Here is a 21255-nt window from a genome sequence, read left to right on the forward strand (position 1 = left end):
TAATACGACAAAGTGCCTTTGTTGTGTTAAGTAAATATGCAACTAGAATAAAGAACATTTTACATGCATTCTGTTTTTTGGTATAGGGAACCATGTGAGGATTATATGCCATCCTGAAAAAATATTCCTATCTCCTTTTGATTTATTAATATCATAAATGTGAGCCTTTATCATTTTATTTTCTCACAACAAGGCTATTTATATTAAATATTCACAAGGTAAAAAATCTTGATGATTTATTATGTTTACTTGATGCTAGCCTCAAATATATGGCATTTCTTTTACAAGATTGTCTCTTTTCATTTTTTTAATGGTTACTAAAGTGGCATTCCTTCCTAAGTAAGATTGTAATATAATTTATGTGGATAACAGCACCTGAGAACTGTCAGATAAAATAGAGAAATGATAATGTAGAGTTTAATACATATTCACAGATAATGAAAACAAAATAAAATAAAGCAGCAAATTCTTCTTCTTCCTTTTTTTAACCAAAACACAAATGTACCCTATTGCCTATAGGTAAGAACTTCCTGAATAAGTTCAGGGATATTTTATAAGACAAATCGAGAAGCCTTATTAAACCTAAAGTTCTTTAAGTAAAGTTATAAGTAATAAAAAAAGACTTGTTAGAATGTTATTTTTTCCAGGTTTAAATATCAGACATTATTGTGCTTATTGCATTAATCCTAACATAATTTTTGGAAAACCTGATTTTGCTCTAGAAATTACTCTTGTTTCCTTTGAAAATTTGACTTCTTCATTGTCTACAGATATGCTGGTAATTGGGCAAAACATTCCACTAAGCTTTGCTGATACAGAAATATTTCTAAGTACACTCTCCAACATTTTCCTCTTAAATGTACATTCTTGTATGTTCATAGTCACAATGCTAATAAATTACAATTCATAGTTGATACTTACGGTTATGATTATATTGATTTGATGAATCAGATGATGAGTTTGGAGCTACCACAGGAGCTAGAAATTTAGGAGTAAAATCTACGACAAGAGGGAGCTACAGAGGAGAAGCCCTCAATTCTGCATATAACTCTGCCCATTTTTCTGGCTGAACCTTGAACTGTGCATAAGTGGGGCAAACACCAAGCAACCTAGCTGTCCCTGAAGGTATCCAGCCGCTGCCTAATAAAGGGGGAGCCAGAGTTGGATTTTGAGTTGAGCCAAGCTAAGTGCTTTTTAATACAAAAAACGAGCACCCCTCAGAGAATACAACAGAATTGGCAGGCTTCAAACATACCATTCACAGTGACCAGGATACAATGCAAAATACTCAGTGTATGAAAAAATGGAAAATGTGATCCATACATTTAAAAAAAGTAATCAATTGGTGACCTGTTCTGAGCTAGCTCAGATATTAGAATTAGTTGACAAGGATTTCAAAGCAACTATTATAACTATGCCCAGTGACATAAAGGAAATTATTTCTGAAAAGACCTAATAGATGAAAATCTTAGCAGAAATGAAATCTATGAAAAAAACAACATGGAAATTCTAGAATGAAAAATACATAGGAGTGATAGATAGAGGAGCCTCCCCTCCAAAAGAAAAACATAGTATCTATAATAAAAAATTCATTGTGTTGATTGTTGTCAATGGAAGTAGTAAGATTAGTAAACTTGAAAATTAACTAAATTATCCATAGTGAAGAAAAGAGAATAAAATATTTAAACAAATATGAATAGAGCTTCAGAAACTTATGGGACAGTATTTTAAAAATTTAACATGCATTTAATTATAGTCCCAAATGGAGAGAGCAAATAGAAAAAATATTTTAAGAAATAATGGCCATAACCACCAATAAATTGAAATTCTAGAATATTTAAATGAAACAAAAAACAGAAAGGAAGGACTAGAGGAACAACATCACCAACAGAAAACAATAAAGGTGACAAAACAAAAAATATCATATCTATATAAAATAATATCATTACATTTGTTGGGTTTTTTTGTTCTGTCAACCAGGCTAGACTGCAGTGGCTTCATCATAGCTCACTGCAACCTCAAACTCCTAGGCTCAAGTGATCCTCCTGCCTTAGCCTCCTAAAGCAGCTGGAACTACAGCACACACCACCACGCCCAACTAATGTTTTCTATATTTTGTTGACATGGGGTCTCGCTCTTTCTCAGGCTAGACTCGAACTCCTAGCCTCAGGCAATCCTCTCTTCTCACTGAAAGTGCTGGGGTTATAGGGGTGAACCACTGCACCCGGCCAATATCATTAAATTTTAATGGGACTAAACACTCTAAGTCAAAGGCAAAGAGTCAAAATGAGCATAAAAAGGAAGACCTAACTATCCACTAAGAGACCCACATTATACAGAGAGGTTGAAAATAAGTGGATGGAATAAAAGAGACATAATATGTAAACAGTAAGCATGGAAAGGTTGGAATGATTACACTAGTATCAGGTAAAGTAGACTTGAGGATAAAAATGTTACCACAGATAAGAGGGACATTTCATAATGATAATAAGATCAATTCATTAGGAAGACATACAGTCATAACATTAAAACATAAACATAAATGTGTACCCAACCAATAAAAAAGGAGATCCCTTTTTAAAATTTTGAATTAAGAAGGCAATTCCACAAAGATTGTTGGATCCTTCAACATTGCTTTCTTAGTAAATTGATAGAATAAGTAGACAAAAATCATTGCTGATGTAGAAGTCCTGAGTGACACTATCAACTATCTTAAATGGATTGATATTACCAGAATAATCTATTAATAATCAACTACAGAATATGCATTGTTTTCAAGTACACATGATATGCTTCCAAAGATTAGCCATATGCTGGACCATAAAACAAGTTTTATTCAATTTAAAGAGTTAGAAATAATACAGAGTATGTTCTTTGACCACCATGGAATTAATTAGAAATCAATAATAGACATCAAGAAGAACTTCGAATATTTGAAAATTTAACAGCACACTTCTAAATAAAAGATATATTAAATAAGTAATTGCAAGGGGAATTGAAAGTATTACAAAGTTGGTTCTTTGAAAATATCAACAAAATTGATAAATGCTTTTAGCTGAATTGATAATGTAAGAAGAAAGGGAAGACAGATTATCAATATTAAGAGCAAAAGATATTGCCATTATGAGGCTATTATTGCAGATTCCATGACATTAGAAGCAATAATAATGGAATATTGTGTGAAAATATTTGCAAACAAATTCAACAACTTAGGCCAAATAGACCAATTCTCTGCAAAATAATCTTACCAAAACTCACTCACAATAAAGCAAAAAGTATGAATAGCACCATTTGTAATATTAATTGAATTGATAATAAAAACTTGTGCCACAAAATTAACTCCAAGTTAAATGATTTTTTTGGTGAATTCTATCAAATAAGAAAGAAATACCATCAGTCTTCCACAAACTCTTTACGTAAACAGAGGAAGTACTTTCCAATTCTTCTGAGGTCAGCATAACACTAAGATCATAGCCTGAAAAGACAATACAAAAAGAGAAAATTACAGATCAATGTACCTTGTAAACACATTAGCAAAAGCCCTGAACAAACTATGATTAAAGCATAGCCAGTAAGACTATAAAAATAGATAATATATCATGGAAAAGTTGGTTTTACCCAGGAAAGCAAAGTTATTTTAATATTTGAAAAAGCAGTTAATATAATTTATCCAATTAATTAACAGAACAAAGAAGAAAAATCATATAATCATTGCAATTAATTCAGTAAAAGCATTCGACAAGATGCAGCAATACCCACTGGTGATTAAAATCTCTCAGCAAACTAGTACAGGTTGAATATCCACAATCCCAAAATCCAAAATCCAAAATGCTCCAGAGTTAGCCCTGACATGCTCAAAGGAAGTGCTCATTGGAGTGTTTTGGATTTTTGGATCAGGGATGCTTAACCAGTATAATGCAAATATTCCAAAACTCAAAAAAATCCGAAACCTGAAACACTTCTAGTCCCAAGCATTTTGGATGAGGGATACTCAACCTGTATTAGAAGGTAATTATGTTTCATTTTGATAAGGGACACCTACTAAAACTCTACAGAAAACCATATGTTAATGATAAAGTATTAAAATGTTTTTTACTCAGGGATCGGTAATAAAGGAAGGAGGTCCATTCTCACTTATGTTTAACATTATACTGAAGGTCCTAGCATTGTAATAAGCAAGGAAGAGACTTTGTATTAGTTTGTATAGCTTGGGGCTTTTTTTTTTTTTTTTTTTTGGTAGCTTCCTTAGGATTTTAAAGATACACAATCATGTTGTCTGCAAATAAAGATAGTTTTACTTCTTTTCCTTCCTTTTTAAACTTTGTGTAGCCAGGAACACCATCACAGTACTGATTCATTGTGGTCATCACTGCACATACATTGCAGTTTGCACTGACGGCCCTGCCAGTACTAGATTCTGTCCTTAAAAATTTCTGGGAACTTTTCATAAAAGCTTCAAAACATAAGCATTGCATGTTTTCTATGGCTATATATTTATGTAATAGATGTATGGGCCGGAAAGCTGCACATTAAAGTCATGATAATGTTGCTTCTGGGAAGAACAAAGTAGACTTCAACTTTTATCAGTTGTGTTTTATTTGAAGAGCAAAAGATCTGAATTAAATATGAACATGTTAATTTGGGGTGGAGGATATGTGGGTGTTGATTATATTATTCTCTATATTTTACTGAAATTTAAAAATGTTTCTAAATTAAAAAGTAACAGGATTATTTAGGAGGTGGGATAAAAGGATAAATTATAAAAAAAAAATTTCTGGGAACTAGATGAACTTGACATCACCATTGGCTGAATCAATGAATGGATTCTTCACCAACTCTGGTTCCTAACTTCCCCCTTTCAGCCTAATTTGGACGCCCCCGAGTAGCAAACGAATGTAGTATTGCTTGCTGTCTTAGTTGCAGAGGAGGCTTGGAAAAGTGATTATCTTGCATTTGCAGCTTCTTTAAGGTAAAAGATGGAATGAGGTTTCTACAGTCAGACAGATAGAATGACAGTTTCCATAAAAAGTAGACAGGGTACTTTCTAAAGAGGTCAGAAGCTGTAAAAGAGATCATCTGAGGGATCTATTCACTGTTCCCTAAGATTCTCCAGACTTTACACTTATATTACACCATATTACTGTGAAACTATTAATTTATACCACATCATTTTATTTCCCCATATGTTTACGAAACTGTGTCATCATTTTGTACATTACTTTACATATAATAAAAATGCACCCACTTTAATGTATAGTGTGTAATTAAATGCATTGTTTGAATTTTAACAAATGTGTGAAAAGCTGTGGGAACACAAATGATACAACTTTTTTGAAAAATAATTTGGCAGTGTCAAACATTTAAAATCTAAAATACTCTGACCTGGTAACCCACTTCTAGGGATCTGTTATCTAGAAGTAACAGAGTGAATACATAAGGGTATACTTAGATGTACTTAGAAGGATGTTTCATTGCAGTACTATTTGTAGTAGCAAATATTTGAACAAAAACCTGAATATTGATCCGTAGGGAGTGACTGAATGAATCGACACACCTATTAATATAGACTACTGTGCAACTATAAAACTAAGTTGATATATTTTAACCAGGAAAAATATGGTTGATATATTAAGTGACAAAAGCAAGTTAGGACCAGTAGTTGTAACTTGGGGTGTGTGTGTGTCTCTGTGTGTGTTCTTTCAGTCAGCTATCCTTTGTGGTATTTTGGCCAAGAAATAATGGCAACTTAAACTAAAATGGGGTTGCAGAGATGAGAGATATAAATGGTTTCAAGGGATTTGGGAGATAAATTCAAAAGGATTGAGTGATATTTTGGAGGGGGAAATGAGACAAGTAGTTGATCCTATCTCCCAGGTTTCTGGTTTTTGGTGCTGGACTGATGGTGGGACAGTTATTACACAGTGAATATTTTAAGAATACCAGATTAGGGGAGGAAGATCATGAGTTCATTTTAAGTATTTCAAATTTGAGAGGACTTTGTTGTATTTAGGTGAAAATAGGTAGTAGAAAGATTTAATGGATCTGATGCTCAATGGAGAAGTATTGACTAGATATATAAATTTCGTATCAGTGACAGTGTAGCTGATAATGGAAATCAAACACATGAAATTGTGCAGGGAGACAATTTAAGATAAGAGAATAAATAGAGCCTTGAATCAAGTTTCAAGAAATACAACATTAAAGGCTAGGTAGAGAAGGATGAGCTAGTGAAGGATGCAAGGATATTGTAGGATTATTCAACACAAGGGACTTTAAGGAGAAACCTGTCTATAATGACTGAAAATGTCATTGCTCAAATGTGTGGCTAATCCTTAGCAAGATCCATTTCAGTGAAATGAAGGGAACAGAAGCCATGTTGAATAGGTAGAGTAGTGAATGGAAAGGAGAGGAAATAGTTATGGTAAATTAGACAATTTTGTAAAAATTAGAAATGTTACTTGTGTTATTAACAGTCAGCAAAAGACAGAATAAAAATCCAGCTACTTAATTGTGTAGAAAAAAAGGGTAGGGAAATATATAAAAGTATTAACAGTGTTTGGTTCAAGATAAGAGAAACTTTATGATTTAAACATTTTTTCTTTTATTTTTCATTTTCCTGTTTTTTAAAAGAAGGGCATATTTTATAATAAGTAATAACAAAATATACATTATTTGTTTATCAGAGATGTAGAAACCATCTAGTTATTTGAACAGAGGGAATTTAACATAACAAGTATAAACTAGGGATAAAATTGTTAACTAGGTAAACGCTAAAAAAAGTACTCTAAAGGTATAATGGAGGTGGCTCTTACAGGAAGCAGCTGGGGCTGAGGGAATATGAGAAAGAGGTTTTAATTACTAAAACTTAGAAACTTTGAGAGGAAGGGGCATGCAGAGCTGAAGCTCAGACCTCTGATGAGGTGTGCTGGCAGGTTAGTGCTGTTGCTGATGTCTTTGAGCTGGGGTTTTGGGGGTGATGAAGCTGGTTTTGCCAAGTACTGGAAAAACTGCAAAATGGATACAGCCACTGTTACATGAAGGAACTTCTGTTGCTGCTGTTTCCTATGAAGGGTTAGAAAAACAATCCACTGTGGGGCCTGAGTGTCCTTGCACACTTTTGCTGGATGTACCAAGAATGCAACTCCTTAATTGCTCTTTACACAGGTCATCAGAGTTGTGTTTATAGAATGAGGTAATGTCTTACTCTGGACAGATAGGCTTGTTTTTCCTTACTGTAAAAGAAGTTTCCCAAGCTCAGTGTTCTTCTCTAATGCAACACACTGTCTACATGGGCCTTGTGCATCATCACTGTGGGATTGGGGTGGAGGGAGGGCATGTACAATCAATGCAAATGAACTTGAAGCTTTGGCTCCTACTTTGCCATAAATAATAAAGCCTTTTTATCGCTGTCTCAGTAATCTGTGTCTTCTGTCAACATTTATGAAACTGGCAGGCTGACTTGTTAGCTTATTTGTAGAATAAGATCTTAGATTTCATTATGAGTTTTATAATTATTATTTGCAGGCTCATTTTGAGTGGGAGGTATGTGTGAATATATTTCTACCTCTCTATATTAACTGTTCCTTTTGCAGAGACCTTTACTTGGTCCTACAGAACAGCTGTCTAGCCTTTAAGGATTCTCCTGCTTGTGGTGATACTGAAAAACTCATCCAGAATGCAACACAGAGAGAGTCAAAGAGGAAATAAGAAGAAAAATTGAGAGATGAAAAATAGTTGGAGAGGTTTCAAAGAGTATTTAGTATGAGTCTCAGATGAGTTTAATGGAGTAAATAATAAGCAATATTTGAAAAAATATCAAGAATAATGAAGAAATATTAAAAGCTACCAAAGAGAAAGGGCTGATTGCCTACAAAAGAATGACAGCTGACAGCATAGTTCTCAGCAGCAGTAGCTGCCAGAAGACATTAGACAATATTTTTAAATTGCTGAGATAAAATAGCTGCCAACTCAGAATTTTATATTAGCCAAACTATCATTCAAGAGGGAGGATATAAGATACAGGACAAAAAGGTATACACATAAATTAATAAAATATTTTGAGGAATTTAATTATTGGCTATACAAATTAAGATTAGATAATGCAAGATGTAGGAGTATGGGTGTGTATGTGGTCAAGAGCAGGGACTTTGGAGCTGGACTGCCTGGGTTTAAATTCAGACTAACTGCTTACTAGCTTTATGACTTTGGGAAATATTTTGCTTATCCGTTTTAATCTCAGTTTCGTACTCTGTAAAATGGGGGTTATAATAATACTTATCTCACTGGATTGTTGTGAGGATTAAATGAACTAATATATGTGTTTGTCATTATCATCATGATTATTATCCCAACATATTTGTAAAACATATTAAAAAGTCCTTAAAACTCTTGTATGTCAACATCACATATCTCAGGGAGGTAGAGTTGGTGTGGAAGAGGGAAGAGATAATTGACTTGTTTATTATAAATCTCTATACCCTTTTTCTCATTATTCATTCAATATATGTTGAACACCTACTATATGCTAGGCTCTCTTTTAAGCACTGAGAATATAACATCAATAAAACAAACAAATTCCCGTCCCTCTTTGGCTTATGTTTTACTTTGGGGGAAATAGTCAATAAACATGATAGATATGTGAGAAAGTGTGTGTGTATATACACATATACAGTCATGTGCCACATAATGATGTTTCGATCAACAATGGACTGCATATGTGATGGTGGTTCCATAAGATTATAATGGAGCTGAAAGTTCCTGTTACCTAGTGACATCTTGATGAACTTCACCCTGTGTAGGCCTAGGCTAATGTGTGTGTGTCTTAGTTTTTAACAAAAAGTTTTAAAAATAAAAAATATTTTAAATAGCTTATAGAATAAGGAATAAAGAAAATATTTTTGTATAGGTGCACAGTGTGTTTGTGTTTTAAGCTGTGTGTTATAACAAAAGAGTTAAAAAGTTAGAAAAAAGTTCGTAAAGTAACAAAATTACAGTAAGCTAAGAAATCTTCTAAAAATAAATTTAGCATAGCCCAATGTACAGTGTTTATAAAGTCTACAGTAATGTCCTGGGCCTTCGCATTCACTCACCACTCACTGACTTACCCAGAGCAAGTTCCAGTCCCGCAACTCCATTCATGGTAAGTGCCCTATACAGCTGTACCATTTTTTGTCTTTTATACTGTATTTTTACTGTATGTTTTCTATGTTTAGACATATGTAGATGCACAAATACCACTGCTTTAGAATTGCCTATAGTATTCAGTAACATACTATATAGTTTTCTAGCCCAAAAGCAATAGGCTATACCATGTAGCCTAGGTGGTAGGCTATACCATATAGGTTTGTGAAAGTATACTCTGTGATCACACAATGACAAAATAGCCTAATGATGCATTTCTCAGAACGCATCCCTGTCATCATTACACACGATGGTGCACACACTGTTAGTGGTAAGCCCCAAGGAGAAAAATAAAGCAGGAAAGGGGGATAAGAGGTTTTAAATTTCAAATAGTATGGTCAGGGAGTCTGTGCAGAGGTAACATTTGTATAAAGACCTGACGGAGATAAGGGAGAGAGAGGATACCTTTTGCAAGAACATTTAGTTAAAAGGAACAGCAAATGAAAAGACAGTGAAGAAGAGCATAACTGGCATTCTCAGAGGACAGCAAAAGAGCTGGTGGAGTGCATGAGGGACAGAGTGCATGAAGAGAGGGTGAAGTCATAGAGGTAATGGAGATTCATCTCTTGTAAGGATTTTTAAGCCCCCTTTTAAGGACTGTGGCTTTTACTCTGTATGAGATGGGGAGCCATTTGAGAGTTCTAACCTCTTGACTTCTATTTAACGTTCTCACATTGACTGCCAGGTTGAGAATAGGTTGCCAAAGTATTAGTATTAATAATTTAGATAATCTAATAAAACAATTAAAAGCATACATAGATTCTAATATCCTTTCCCTCCTCAAGAATCTGTATTGGTTCTGTGTTACTCATTGTGTTACCTTAAGTTTCATTACTTATGCTTTAAAGCTCTTCATAATCTTGCTACAATAATATCTGTTTAATTCCATTTCTTCCAGTTTTTCCAGACCTAGGCTCAATTTCTTCCCTAATTCTTCTAAGCCTAGGACCAGTTTTAGCCTAGTTCCATTATCTGTATTTTTTTCTGATAAAAATAACTTTGAGATTTTACTTGATGGACACTGAATTCGTGAAAGTTTTTTTATAAATAAATGAAATGTTTTGAAAGTCTTCATTTAAATACTATTAAGACTCTTAAACATGTAAATAATCAATTCACTTTCATCATTTTATCAGTCGAGGGTCCTAGTTGTAGAAAACAGCATCCATTTTAGCTAGTCATTTATTAAGAGGGTACTGACAAGCAGAATCTTTGGGAGGGCCAGGAAATGAGGTATTTTTATTACACAGGTTGGAACCATGGAGCCAGGAGAAATGCCCAAGCATACCATGTAGTTGATTCAGTACCAACTCCATTGCATTCACTGCCCACCTGGTTTTTATAAAGCCGGGAACCAGTCACTAGAACTTCTGTTAGAGATAACACAGAAAAATGAGATACCTCTATCACAGTGCTTATAAGACAAGCAGCTTTCCATCATTTGACCACTGCCTCTGCTCACTCACTCCTTCCTTCCAAAGATCTCATATTTATTTATACTTAGCAGTGCCTTGTCATATCTAGACCCTTAGTTGGAGTGGTGTCTGGGAAATGTTTTATGTAGGTTTCTATTCTCTGCAATAAATGAAAGTATGTTGAAAGAGGATTTGAATGGTTTTTGAGTATCTGCCACATTCGTAATAAAAAAATGAAAAAGTACCAATGGAGTATCTTTTTCAAATATCAGATTGGTAGCAATCAAAAGTTTGATAACTTTCGTGTTAATGAAGATACTGAGAAACAGCCACTTGTAAATTGCTGGTAGGAGTATAAATTAGTAAAACTTGTGGAGGACAAATTGTCAGTAACTCATCAAAATTACAAATGCATATACGGATTGATACAACAATTCCCCTTTTGGAATTTACCTTATATAGCCACATAGTTTGGAAACAAATGTCCATCAATGGGGTACTAACTAAATAAATTACAGTATATCCATACAAGAGGAAATTCTGCAGCCTCTAAGGAGAATAAGATGGTAGCCCTTTGTGAACTGATTTGGAAAGATCTCTAAGGTATAACAGTAGATGAAAGAAGCAAGTTCAGAATAGAATATATGATTCTGTGTTAGAGAGAGACAGAGACTGTAAACTGCAACAGAATTTCTATTTCTGGGAGGGCTTGGAAATGAGGATTTGAAGTGATGATTAGGAACCATGCATACCATGGAACTGATTTAGCACAATATATTTAGTAGATATTGAAAAAGCTGATGGTTATATTATAAGGAATTGTGTAGTTGAGGAACAGAACTGGAAAAGAGACTTATTTTTTACTTTGATACTTTCTGGATTTTGTATTGTTTGCCTACATTACATAGCAAAAACTAATTTGTTTTAAATTAGCTGTTGCTGTTGTCTGCCAAAATATGTGTCTGAAAATAGGGAATATTAAGTCCATAATATATTTAAGGAGTTTATATATTTGTCAATAAATTAAGATAAGTATACTATGTAAGGAGAGTTTTTTCAATGACAGTGTTTCTTTTTGACCTGTTTGCTATAACAAGTTACTATGTATGCTGTTATTAATGATACAAGGTAGTAAGTTGAAAATTAGACAATATGTTATTGGTTAATTCTGGAATTAAAATGAGAAAGCTTTCTATTTAGAAAAAATTTATATTTTGTAGGTCATTTTACCATTTTTAATATTTTATATGTAGCAAAGATACAATACAAAAATGTGTGATTAAAATATACATAATGTTGATATTAGTTCTGAGATAAGAAACTTGGTCCCTTTATCCTCATTGTAAACAGAAGCAATAGTATTTACTATATAATGTAACTTGTCTTTGCTAACATGTAAATGTTAATACAGAGGGAACTGATTTTACATTTGCTTTTCTGAATCAGTGAGATGAATATGAGTAAATTATTAAAACATTTGCCTTAAATTGTTATGTTTTTCTTTGGGGTTTTTATGTTAAAGGAGAGAGGAATTGAAGGAAATGGTAAATTGCAGATGCATAAGTATATCTAAATAAAAGTTCTGCTAAGTAGCTTTTGCCTCGTAAAGGAACTTTGGAACATCTTAATGTCATATTTGTCTTCTTACACATATTCCTCTCTAATATTTTCTACCCCCAATAATGTTGGTATGCTTTGTTTATGTAATCTCATCTCAAAACTTTGATCTGTTCCTGACCTTCAACTAATTATTATTAGAGGAATCTAATAATATTTTATCAAAAGTAGAACTTTAAATAACCAATCAATTTGGAATCCATTTGAGAGGGGATAGGCTTGAGGCATATCGGAGAGCGTGCAGCTTTTCCTAACAGAACATTATAACCGAGTCTCAGTTTAGAGTCTCTAAGTCAGTGGACTCCAAAGTAGAGTACACAAACCAATCTATTGGGATATGCTAAGAAAATAGTAGAAATTTTGCTATCTACATCTTGATGATAGTATGTGATTTAAAAAGTTTGGAAACCACTGATATTTAGGCAGTTTGTTGTTTTGGATACCAAAAAAGCAATTGGGACCGAGAGATGTGAAACATTTATAACTCTCTTAAGTAAACTTGGAATGTGAACTCAAATATTTCCTTTCCTTTTATAATGTGGTTAAACCTTGAAGGAAAATATTAAGACAAGCATGTTTACAGTGATTCAAGGGCTTTTATCCAAATTGGGTTACATCTTTATTTTGTTTTAATATTTGAACTAAACTTGTATATCTTGGATAAAAATTCCATAGTCTAATGTTTTTTCTTAGATTTTTTACCAGCTGAAAATACAAGTTATATCAACACTGACCGTGTCCTTTCTTTTCAATTAATTGTAGTTTCAGGCCTTTGCATGTTGGCTAGCTTTCCTCAGTATCCAGTTAGTAAACATTTCTCTGATTGCTGTATGCTCTGTATGCTCCAATGAGATGCCACCCCCCCTTCCCCCACCAACCCTGCCCTGCCATGCTTCCATGTACCCAGTACATTGTGGTATGTATACTATGAGAGATAGCAAAAAGTAAATCCTATTGATGGCTATAATTTATGAATATTCATGTTTGTATTTCAGATATTCAAGATTAAAGCTGTGCAATTGGCTGAGAAACTCCTTCCTGCCTTTAACACACCTACTGGGATTCCCTGGGCAATGGTGAATCTGAAAAGGTAAACTCTGTTTTATGTGGTTATTCCTATTCTGGAAGAATTAAATTAACTGCTTTTTTGACCTAAGTCTTAGAAATTTCCAGTGATTCACTCTCACCATACTTTTTAAGACTTAAATGGGTTTTCTCTGTATTTACACAGAAGCATGTTTCTTTAAAACATTTTCTGATTTTTAAAATATGTCCTTTACTTTGAAACTGGTCACCTGCCTTAACTTCATTACAATTTCTACTACTTGTTTCTTTAAGTCTAGATTTCTCTTTCTCATGTGTATAGTTATACAACATTTATTTCTTTTATTTGCTTACTCATTTCCATTTAGTACTGTAATGGATTCAAAGTGCTTTCCCTCTCTTTTTATATCTTCTAAGTGAAAATGGAAAACAATATACCTAAAAATTAGGGCTTCCAATTGCTGAATGTCTCATAGTAATAAGGGAAGACATAATTCATGATGTTGACTGTAGGGTTTTTATTGCAGTGTCTACACTTCTGAAGTTCAAAGTGAACTCTGAGGTATCATTCTTTGCGGTCTGTTTTATTGTAATGGAAAACACTAGATTTTACTTAGATGAAATATTAGGTCATTAAATATGAAATGTTCAATTTTGAATCAAAAGTTTAATTTATTATATCTCAAACAAGAAGCATTACAATTAATCAGAATATGTGCCTGAACTATCAACATAGTTTTGCCACCTTAATGGTAGCTGGTTTATGCCAGCACCAAAGAAACCTGAAGAGAGAGTGATGATGAAATCACGAAAGGTATTTTCCACAGCTTGTTGAGAACTGAATATTTTCCTTGCAAGAAGTGGTCAAAAGCCCAGAAGAAATGATAGTCAGTTGGTGCAAGGTCTGGTGAAATGTAGTGGATGACAGAAGTTTCCAAGTCCAGCTTATGTAGTTTGAGCAGTGTGGTTTGTGCAACATGTGGTTGAGTGTTACCTTGCGAGAGGATTGGCCTGTCTCTGTTGATGAGACAATAGCAAGCATCCTCATCATTTGTCCAATTGGTTGCAGTAGGCATCCACTGTAAATCTATAGTGGATAATACCAGTACTGGACCACCAAATGGCCAAGCAGACACCATTAGCTTTTTTTGATATATTTAGTTTTGGACTGTGTTTTGGCACTTCATCTTTATACAGCCTTTGTGCCGAATGCTTGCAATTGTCAAAAAGAATCCATTTTTCATCCCACATAACAATACAGTGTAGAAATGGTTCGCCTTTATGTCATGACAGCAAAGAATGGCAAGCTTCAAGATGATTTCTCTTCCAATGCTCGTTTAATTCATGTGGAACCCATCTATCGAACTTCTTTACCTTGCTGATTTGTTTCAAATGGTCCAATATTGTTGGAATAGTTACGTCATACCTTGCTGCTAATTCACACATAGGTTGAGATGGATTCACTTCCACTATAGCTGTTAGCTCATTATCCACTTTGGTCTCAGGTCGCCCATGTGGCTCATTTACAAGATTAAAATCACCAGAACATAACTTCTCAAACCATTGAAGTACTGTGCATTCATTAACCACATTTTTCCCAAACATTTTGTTGATATTTCAACCTGTCTGCGCTGCACTGGTTCCACGATAGAACTTATATTTGAAAATAACTGTGATTTCTCAAAAATTGCTCTTAAAAAAAAAAGTTGAAAGATAATCACAAGCCAAACTGTGTGTTTGAAAGAATGAGGGTATATCTTCCTGATAAAAATAAAACAAGAAGTATCAAAGTGAAATGTCAGAGATACCAACTGTCAAACTTAGTACTTAAGGAAATCGGACATTTCATACTTAATAACATAATATTTTTTTTTCCCTGGACAAATTTATAAATCATACGAATACATACAATTAAAATTTGAATAATGTCAGTGTATTTGAACTTGCATTTAAATACGCTGACTGAAATTTTTGCTGCTCATTTTTTCTTCTAGTAAAATTTATTATTCATCTTAATGTTCGAGTTTGGAAATTAGGTGAAAATTTGACTGTTGATCTCCTTGCCCCTAGACCCTTTAGAATAAAAGCTAGGAGCATTTATTTTTCTAGAGGTGTCAATCTGTGACAACTTTATTTGTAAAAACTAATCTATTTTAGTCATTTCTTTTTTTTTTCTTTTTTTAAATTTGAAAATATTAAGGGGGTGCAAATGTTTTTGTTACATGGATACCTTGTATAATGTTTAAGTCAGAGCTTTTAGTGTGTCGGTCACTAGAATAGTGTACCTTGTACCCAGCAGATAAGTTTTGACCCTTTACCCCTCTCCCAGACTCCCCTCTTCTTGGTTTCCAATGATCTTTTCACCTCCTTCTGCCCATGTGTGCCCATCATTTAGCTCCTAATTATGAGTACATGTGGTTCTTTCTAAGAACTTTATAGAGTTTAGATTTATACTGAGAAGTCAACATTAATACTGAGCTTTAATCTAACTTTACTATTTTCTGATTTCATGTACTATATATAATGCAGATTACCTCCTTTGTGAGGGAAAAACTGGCTAAAGTTCCAGAGCAACCTCCACTAAAAGGATATGGCCAAATGATGTTGTGTACATACTTGTTCTCTTTTCTGATATTTCCTTCAGCATCATTGTCAGAGTCATATGGCCTTCTTAGATAATAATGAAAACTTAATTCTCATAAGAATAAAGACTAGAGGTCTTTTTTTGTGGGTACATAGAGGAAAAGAACTGAAAAATCAAGCTTAAATCACAAAACTTCAAATTTAAGGTTGAGATTAAAGTAGAAAGGTTTTCACGGATCATGTCTTGAACATTTTAAAAGATTAATTTTCATTTAGTTTCTGTATATATTTTTACACAAATACATAATTTTATTTGAGTTTTTATATCATAAATATAATCATTTACCTATGTTTCAAAGGTTTTTTTCCTTTTTTGGCTAAAATGTACACGTTTCCTGCGTATAGACCTTCCTGCATATAGTTCTTCCCCCAGTCCTGCTGCCTGAAAGCCAGCCCATTTTAGCAATATAGCATATTTAGGTTCTACAGTATGATATAGCATTCAGAAACAAAAGCCTGTATATCTGGCAGAGCTTCTTGTAATGGTTTATTTGGTTTACTGGTTTAATGGCTTGCTTTTCTGCTTGTTGACTTTCTCACTCAGTAATACCTCTTGGAAATACTATGCCTGGCCATCCAATAAAATTCTTTGTAAGTCTTTGTCATGATTACATAGGGAGACATGGGGTAGTTATACAATAATTTATTCATTCATTTTCATATGAATGGTATTTGTTTATTTCCATTATTTTCCCACCACAAACATTGCTACGGTAGCAATCTGTTATATATGTCCTTGTGTAGTGGGATTTTATTTTTCTGGAAATGATTCTTAAGAATATGATTGGTAGATCAAAGAGCATATGCCTTTTTTATTTCTGTAGGACAGATTCCCAGGTGTGGGTGGGATTGCTGGATCAAAGGGGTATATATTTTTAAATTTAATGGATATTGCCAAAACATATTTCAAGAAGTCTGTAGGATGTCATATTTCTACCAACAATGTGTAAGAATACTTAACTGTCTGCAGGTACGAGTTCTTTTTAATTTTTGACAGACTAGTGGCTATAAAATGTTATACATTTTTATTTTAATTTGTATTTTCTGACCACTGAATTTGAGCATCCTTTTCATAAATTTATTGGACATTTAGATTTGCTTTTTTGTGAATTGTCTATTCCTAAATGTTGCTTCAGTTTTTTGTGTTTTTCTAATTAATTTGTAAAATGCTTTCCAGATTATAGAATTAATTCTTCTCTCCCAGTCCTACTAGTGGTTGGTTGTCTTTTTTATAATAATTTGTCATTCATAAGTATTAAACTCTTATATATCCAAATATGTCTTTTATAACTTTTTAAAAAATTGTCTTCACCTATTTTTTTATATTCTATATTTATATAAAAGCTTTTTAAACATTGTTTTAAAATACATTTCAAGTGTGATGTTAGTTGTAGAGTTTTCATCATTTGCCTTTATCAGGTTGAGGAAATTCTCTTCCTATTTTACTAAGAATTGATTTTTTTTTTAAATCATGAATTGGTGTTGAATATTGCTAGATACTTTTTCTTCATCTGTGGAGGTAATCATAAAGTTTTTCACTTTTATTCTATTAATATGGTAAATTACATGTAAGATTTTCAAATGTTAAATCAACTTTGTATTCCTTGGCCCATGATGTATTATCCTTTTTATATTTTACTGTATTTGATTTCCTAATGCCTTTGAAACTATATTTTTGGTAAATATTGATGAGAACTTTTTTTTTTTTTTTTTTTTTGGTAATGCCTTTGTCAGGTTTTGGTATGAGTTATCTGGTCTCATAAAATGAGGTTATTATTAATTATTAAAATTATTATTTTTCTGAAATAATTTGTGTAATACTGTTGTTACTTATTCCTTAAATATTTGATAGAGTCACGTATACAACCATCTGGGCCAGAAATTTTCTTTGTGGGAAGGTTTTTAATAACAAATTTAATTTTTTCTAATATGTATATATATAGGACTATTCACATTTTATTTTCATTTGTGGCAGTTTTAGTTAATTGTACTTTTAAGAAATTTCTCCATGTTACTTAAATTATCAAATTTGGTTTAAAGTGGTTCATGTTACTTTCTTATACCTTTCATGTTTCTAAATTCTGTAGTAATAACCCTCCTTTCATTCCTGATACTGGTAATTTGTGTTCTTTCTGTCTTCTTATCAGTCTAGGCATTTATCAGTTTTGTTAATGTTTTCAAAAGTAATTTTTGTCTTTATTAATTTTCACTATTTGTTTTTTCTGTTTTGTTGATTTCTGCTTTTTAAAAATTTATTATTATTACTTCCTTCCCTTTCCTTATTTGGAGTTACTTTGCTCTTTTTCTAGCTGCTTATATTGGAACCATAGGTCACTGATTTTATACCTTTCTCTTTTTTTTCTTCCCTATAAACTATTGTTTTTCTGTGAAGTCATAAATTTCTCTGTAACGACTGCATTCTAGAAATTTCATTATCATTTAGTTCAAAATATTTTCTCATTTCTCTTAGGATTTCTTCTTTGACACATTAGTTATTTATGATTGTGTTTTTCAATGGCCAAATTTTAGGAGGTTTCTTAGATATTGTATTTATTTTGATTTCTAGTTTAATTTCATCGTGATTATAAAAAATACTCTTCATAATTTGAATTTTTAAAAATGTGTTACAGCTTGTTTGTCAATGAGCATATAGTCTTTGTTGGTAAACACACTTGAAAAGATGTATGTTCTGCAGATGTTGGGTGTAAATGGTCTATATATATCAGTTAGGTTAAGATGGATGATAGTGTTATTCAGATCATCTGTGTCTCCCCTCATTTTTTTTGTATGATTATTTTATGTGTTGCTGAGATGAGATGTTAAAATATCCCTAGTACAATTGTGGAATTGTCTATTCTCTCTTATTTCTGTCAATTTTTTGTTTCGTGCATTTTGAAGCTTTACTCTTAGTTATACATTTATGGTTTTTGTTTGTCTTTATGATGACTTGATCCATTTATCATTCTGATGTGTCTGTCTTAATTTCTGGTAATATTTTTGTCTTGAAGTTTATCAGATATGAATGTAGCTGCTTCACCCTTCTTATACTTACTATTTTCATGGTTTGTCTTTTTTATCCATTTATTTCCAACCTCACTGTATTGCTTTAATTATAGTGCTTTTGCAGACAACATACAGTTGGATTTTGCTTTTGTTATTCAGTCTGACAGTATCTACCTTTTTTAGTTAGAAAGTTTAGTCCATTAAGATAATTACTGATATAGTTTGATTTAGGTTTTTTCTTCCTTCTCTTCTCTTTTCTTTTGCATTGATGAATGTATTTTAGAATGAAATTTTAAAAAAATGTAATTATTATGGGTACATAATGGTTATATATCTTTATGGGTTACATGTGATATTTTGATACAGGCATACAATGTGAATTAATCAAATCAATGTAATTGGGGTAGCCATCACTTCAGGCATTTATCTTTTCTTTGTGTTAGAAACATTCCAATTCCAATCTTATAGTTATTTTAAAGTATATCCTAACTTGATGATAGTCAGTTTGTTGTGCTATCAAATATTGTTCATTGGGTATAATCTATCTAACTATACTTTTGCACACATTAACCATCCGCACTTTATCCCGCCTTCCCCACTACCCTTCCCAGCTGTTGGTAACCACAATTTTACTCTCTGTCTCCATGAGATCATCTGTTTTTAATATTTAAATCCCACATATAAGTGAGAACATGTGAGATTTGTCTTTCTGTGCTTAGCTTATTTCACTTAACGTAATGTTCTCCAGTTCCATCCCTGTTGTTGCACATGGCAGGATTTCATTTTGTTGGTGGCTGTATAATATTCCATTGTTTATATGTACTGCAATGTCTTTATCCATTCATCTGTCACTGGACAGTTAGGTTGATTCCAAATCTTAGCTATTGTGAATAGTGCTGTGATCAACATGGGAGTGCAGATATCTTTTTTTTTTTTTTTTTTGTTTTGAAACAGAGTCTCACTTTGTTGCCTGGGCTAGCGTGAGTGCCGTGGCGTCAGCCTAGCTCACAGCAACCTCAAACTCCTGGGCTTAAGTGATCCTACTGCCTCAGCCTCTCGAGTAGCTGGGACTACAGGCATGTGCCACCGTGCCCGGCTAATTTTTTCTATGTATATTTTTAGTTGTCCAGATAATTTTTATTTCTATTTTTAGTAGAGATGGGGTCTCGCTCAGGCTGGTCTTGAACTCCTGACCTCAAGCGATCCACCCGCCTCGGCCTCCCAGAGGGCTAGGATTACAGGCGTGAGCCATCGCGCCTGGCCAGATATCTTTTTGATATACTGATTTCCTCCTCCTTTGAATATATACCTAGTGGGAATATATCCCTAGTGGGATTACTGGGTCATATGATAGTTCTGTTTTTAGTTTTTTTATTTTTATATATTTTTAAATTTCAGAATATTATGGGGGTACATTTTAGTTACATATAATGCCTTTGCCTTACCCAAGCCAGAGCTACAAGCATGCCCTTCCCCCATATAGTACACTCTGCACCCATTAGTTTACCCACTTCCACCACCCCCCTCCCACCTGACCGGCACCCGATGAATATTACTTCCATGTGAGCACCTTAGTGTTGATCAGTTAGTACTATGGCGAGTACATGTGGTACTTGTTTTTCCATTCTTGTGATACTTCATTTCAAGGGATGGGCTCCGGCTCTATCCAGGATAATAAAACAGGTGCTGGTTCACCATTGTTTTTTGTAATTGAGTAGTATTCCGTGGTATACATATACCACATTTTATTAACCCACTCGTGTATTGATGGACACTTGGGTCGTTTCCACATCTTTGCAATTGTGAATTGTGCTGCCATAAATGTTCTAGTGCAGATGTCTTTATTATAGAATATCTTTTTTTCCTTTGGGTAAATGCCTAGTAGTGGGATCTCAAAGAACTAAAAATATTTTTAGTTTTTTGTGGAACCTCCATACTATTTTCCATAGTGGTTGCACTAATTTACATTCCCACCAACAGTATATGAGGGTTCCCTTTCTCCATATCCTCGCCAGCATTTGTTATTGCCTATCTTTTTGATAAAAGCCATTTTAACTGGGGTGAGGTGATATCTCATTGTAGTTTTGATTGCATGTCTCTGATGACTGATAATGTTGACAATTTTTCATGTATCTGTTGGCCATTGGTATGTCTTCTTTTGAGAAATACCTATTTGGATCCTTTGCCCATTTTTTAATCGGATTATTTGATTTTTTCCTATCAAACTGTTGGAGCTCTTTACATATTCTGTTTATTAATCTCTTGACAGATGGGTAGTTTGCAAATATTTTCTCCCATTCTGTGGGTTGTCTCTTCCAGTCATTGATTATTTCCTTTGCTGTGTAGAAGCTTT

The 21255-nt window shown here is 33.3% G+C and overlaps 1 protein-coding gene across 1 annotated transcript in view; it reads left to right on the top strand.

Moving 5' to 3' along the window:
- The window catches only part of MAN1A2 (mannosidase alpha class 1A member 2), a 172951-nt gene that overhangs the window by 70148 nt on the left and 81548 nt on the right, over window positions 1-21255 (top strand). Inside the window, exon 6 of the mRNA XM_045546919.1 lies at window positions 13208-13302. Coding sequence (XP_045402875.1) covers window positions 13208-13302 — 95 coding nt within the window. The remainder of the gene's footprint in view (window positions 1-13207; window positions 13303-21255) is intronic.

This window comes from Lemur catta, chromosome 3 (assembly GCF_020740605.2).
Source record: "Lemur catta isolate mLemCat1 chromosome 3, mLemCat1.pri, whole genome shotgun sequence".
NCBI lineage: Eukaryota > Metazoa > Chordata > Mammalia > Primates > Lemuridae > Lemur > Lemur catta.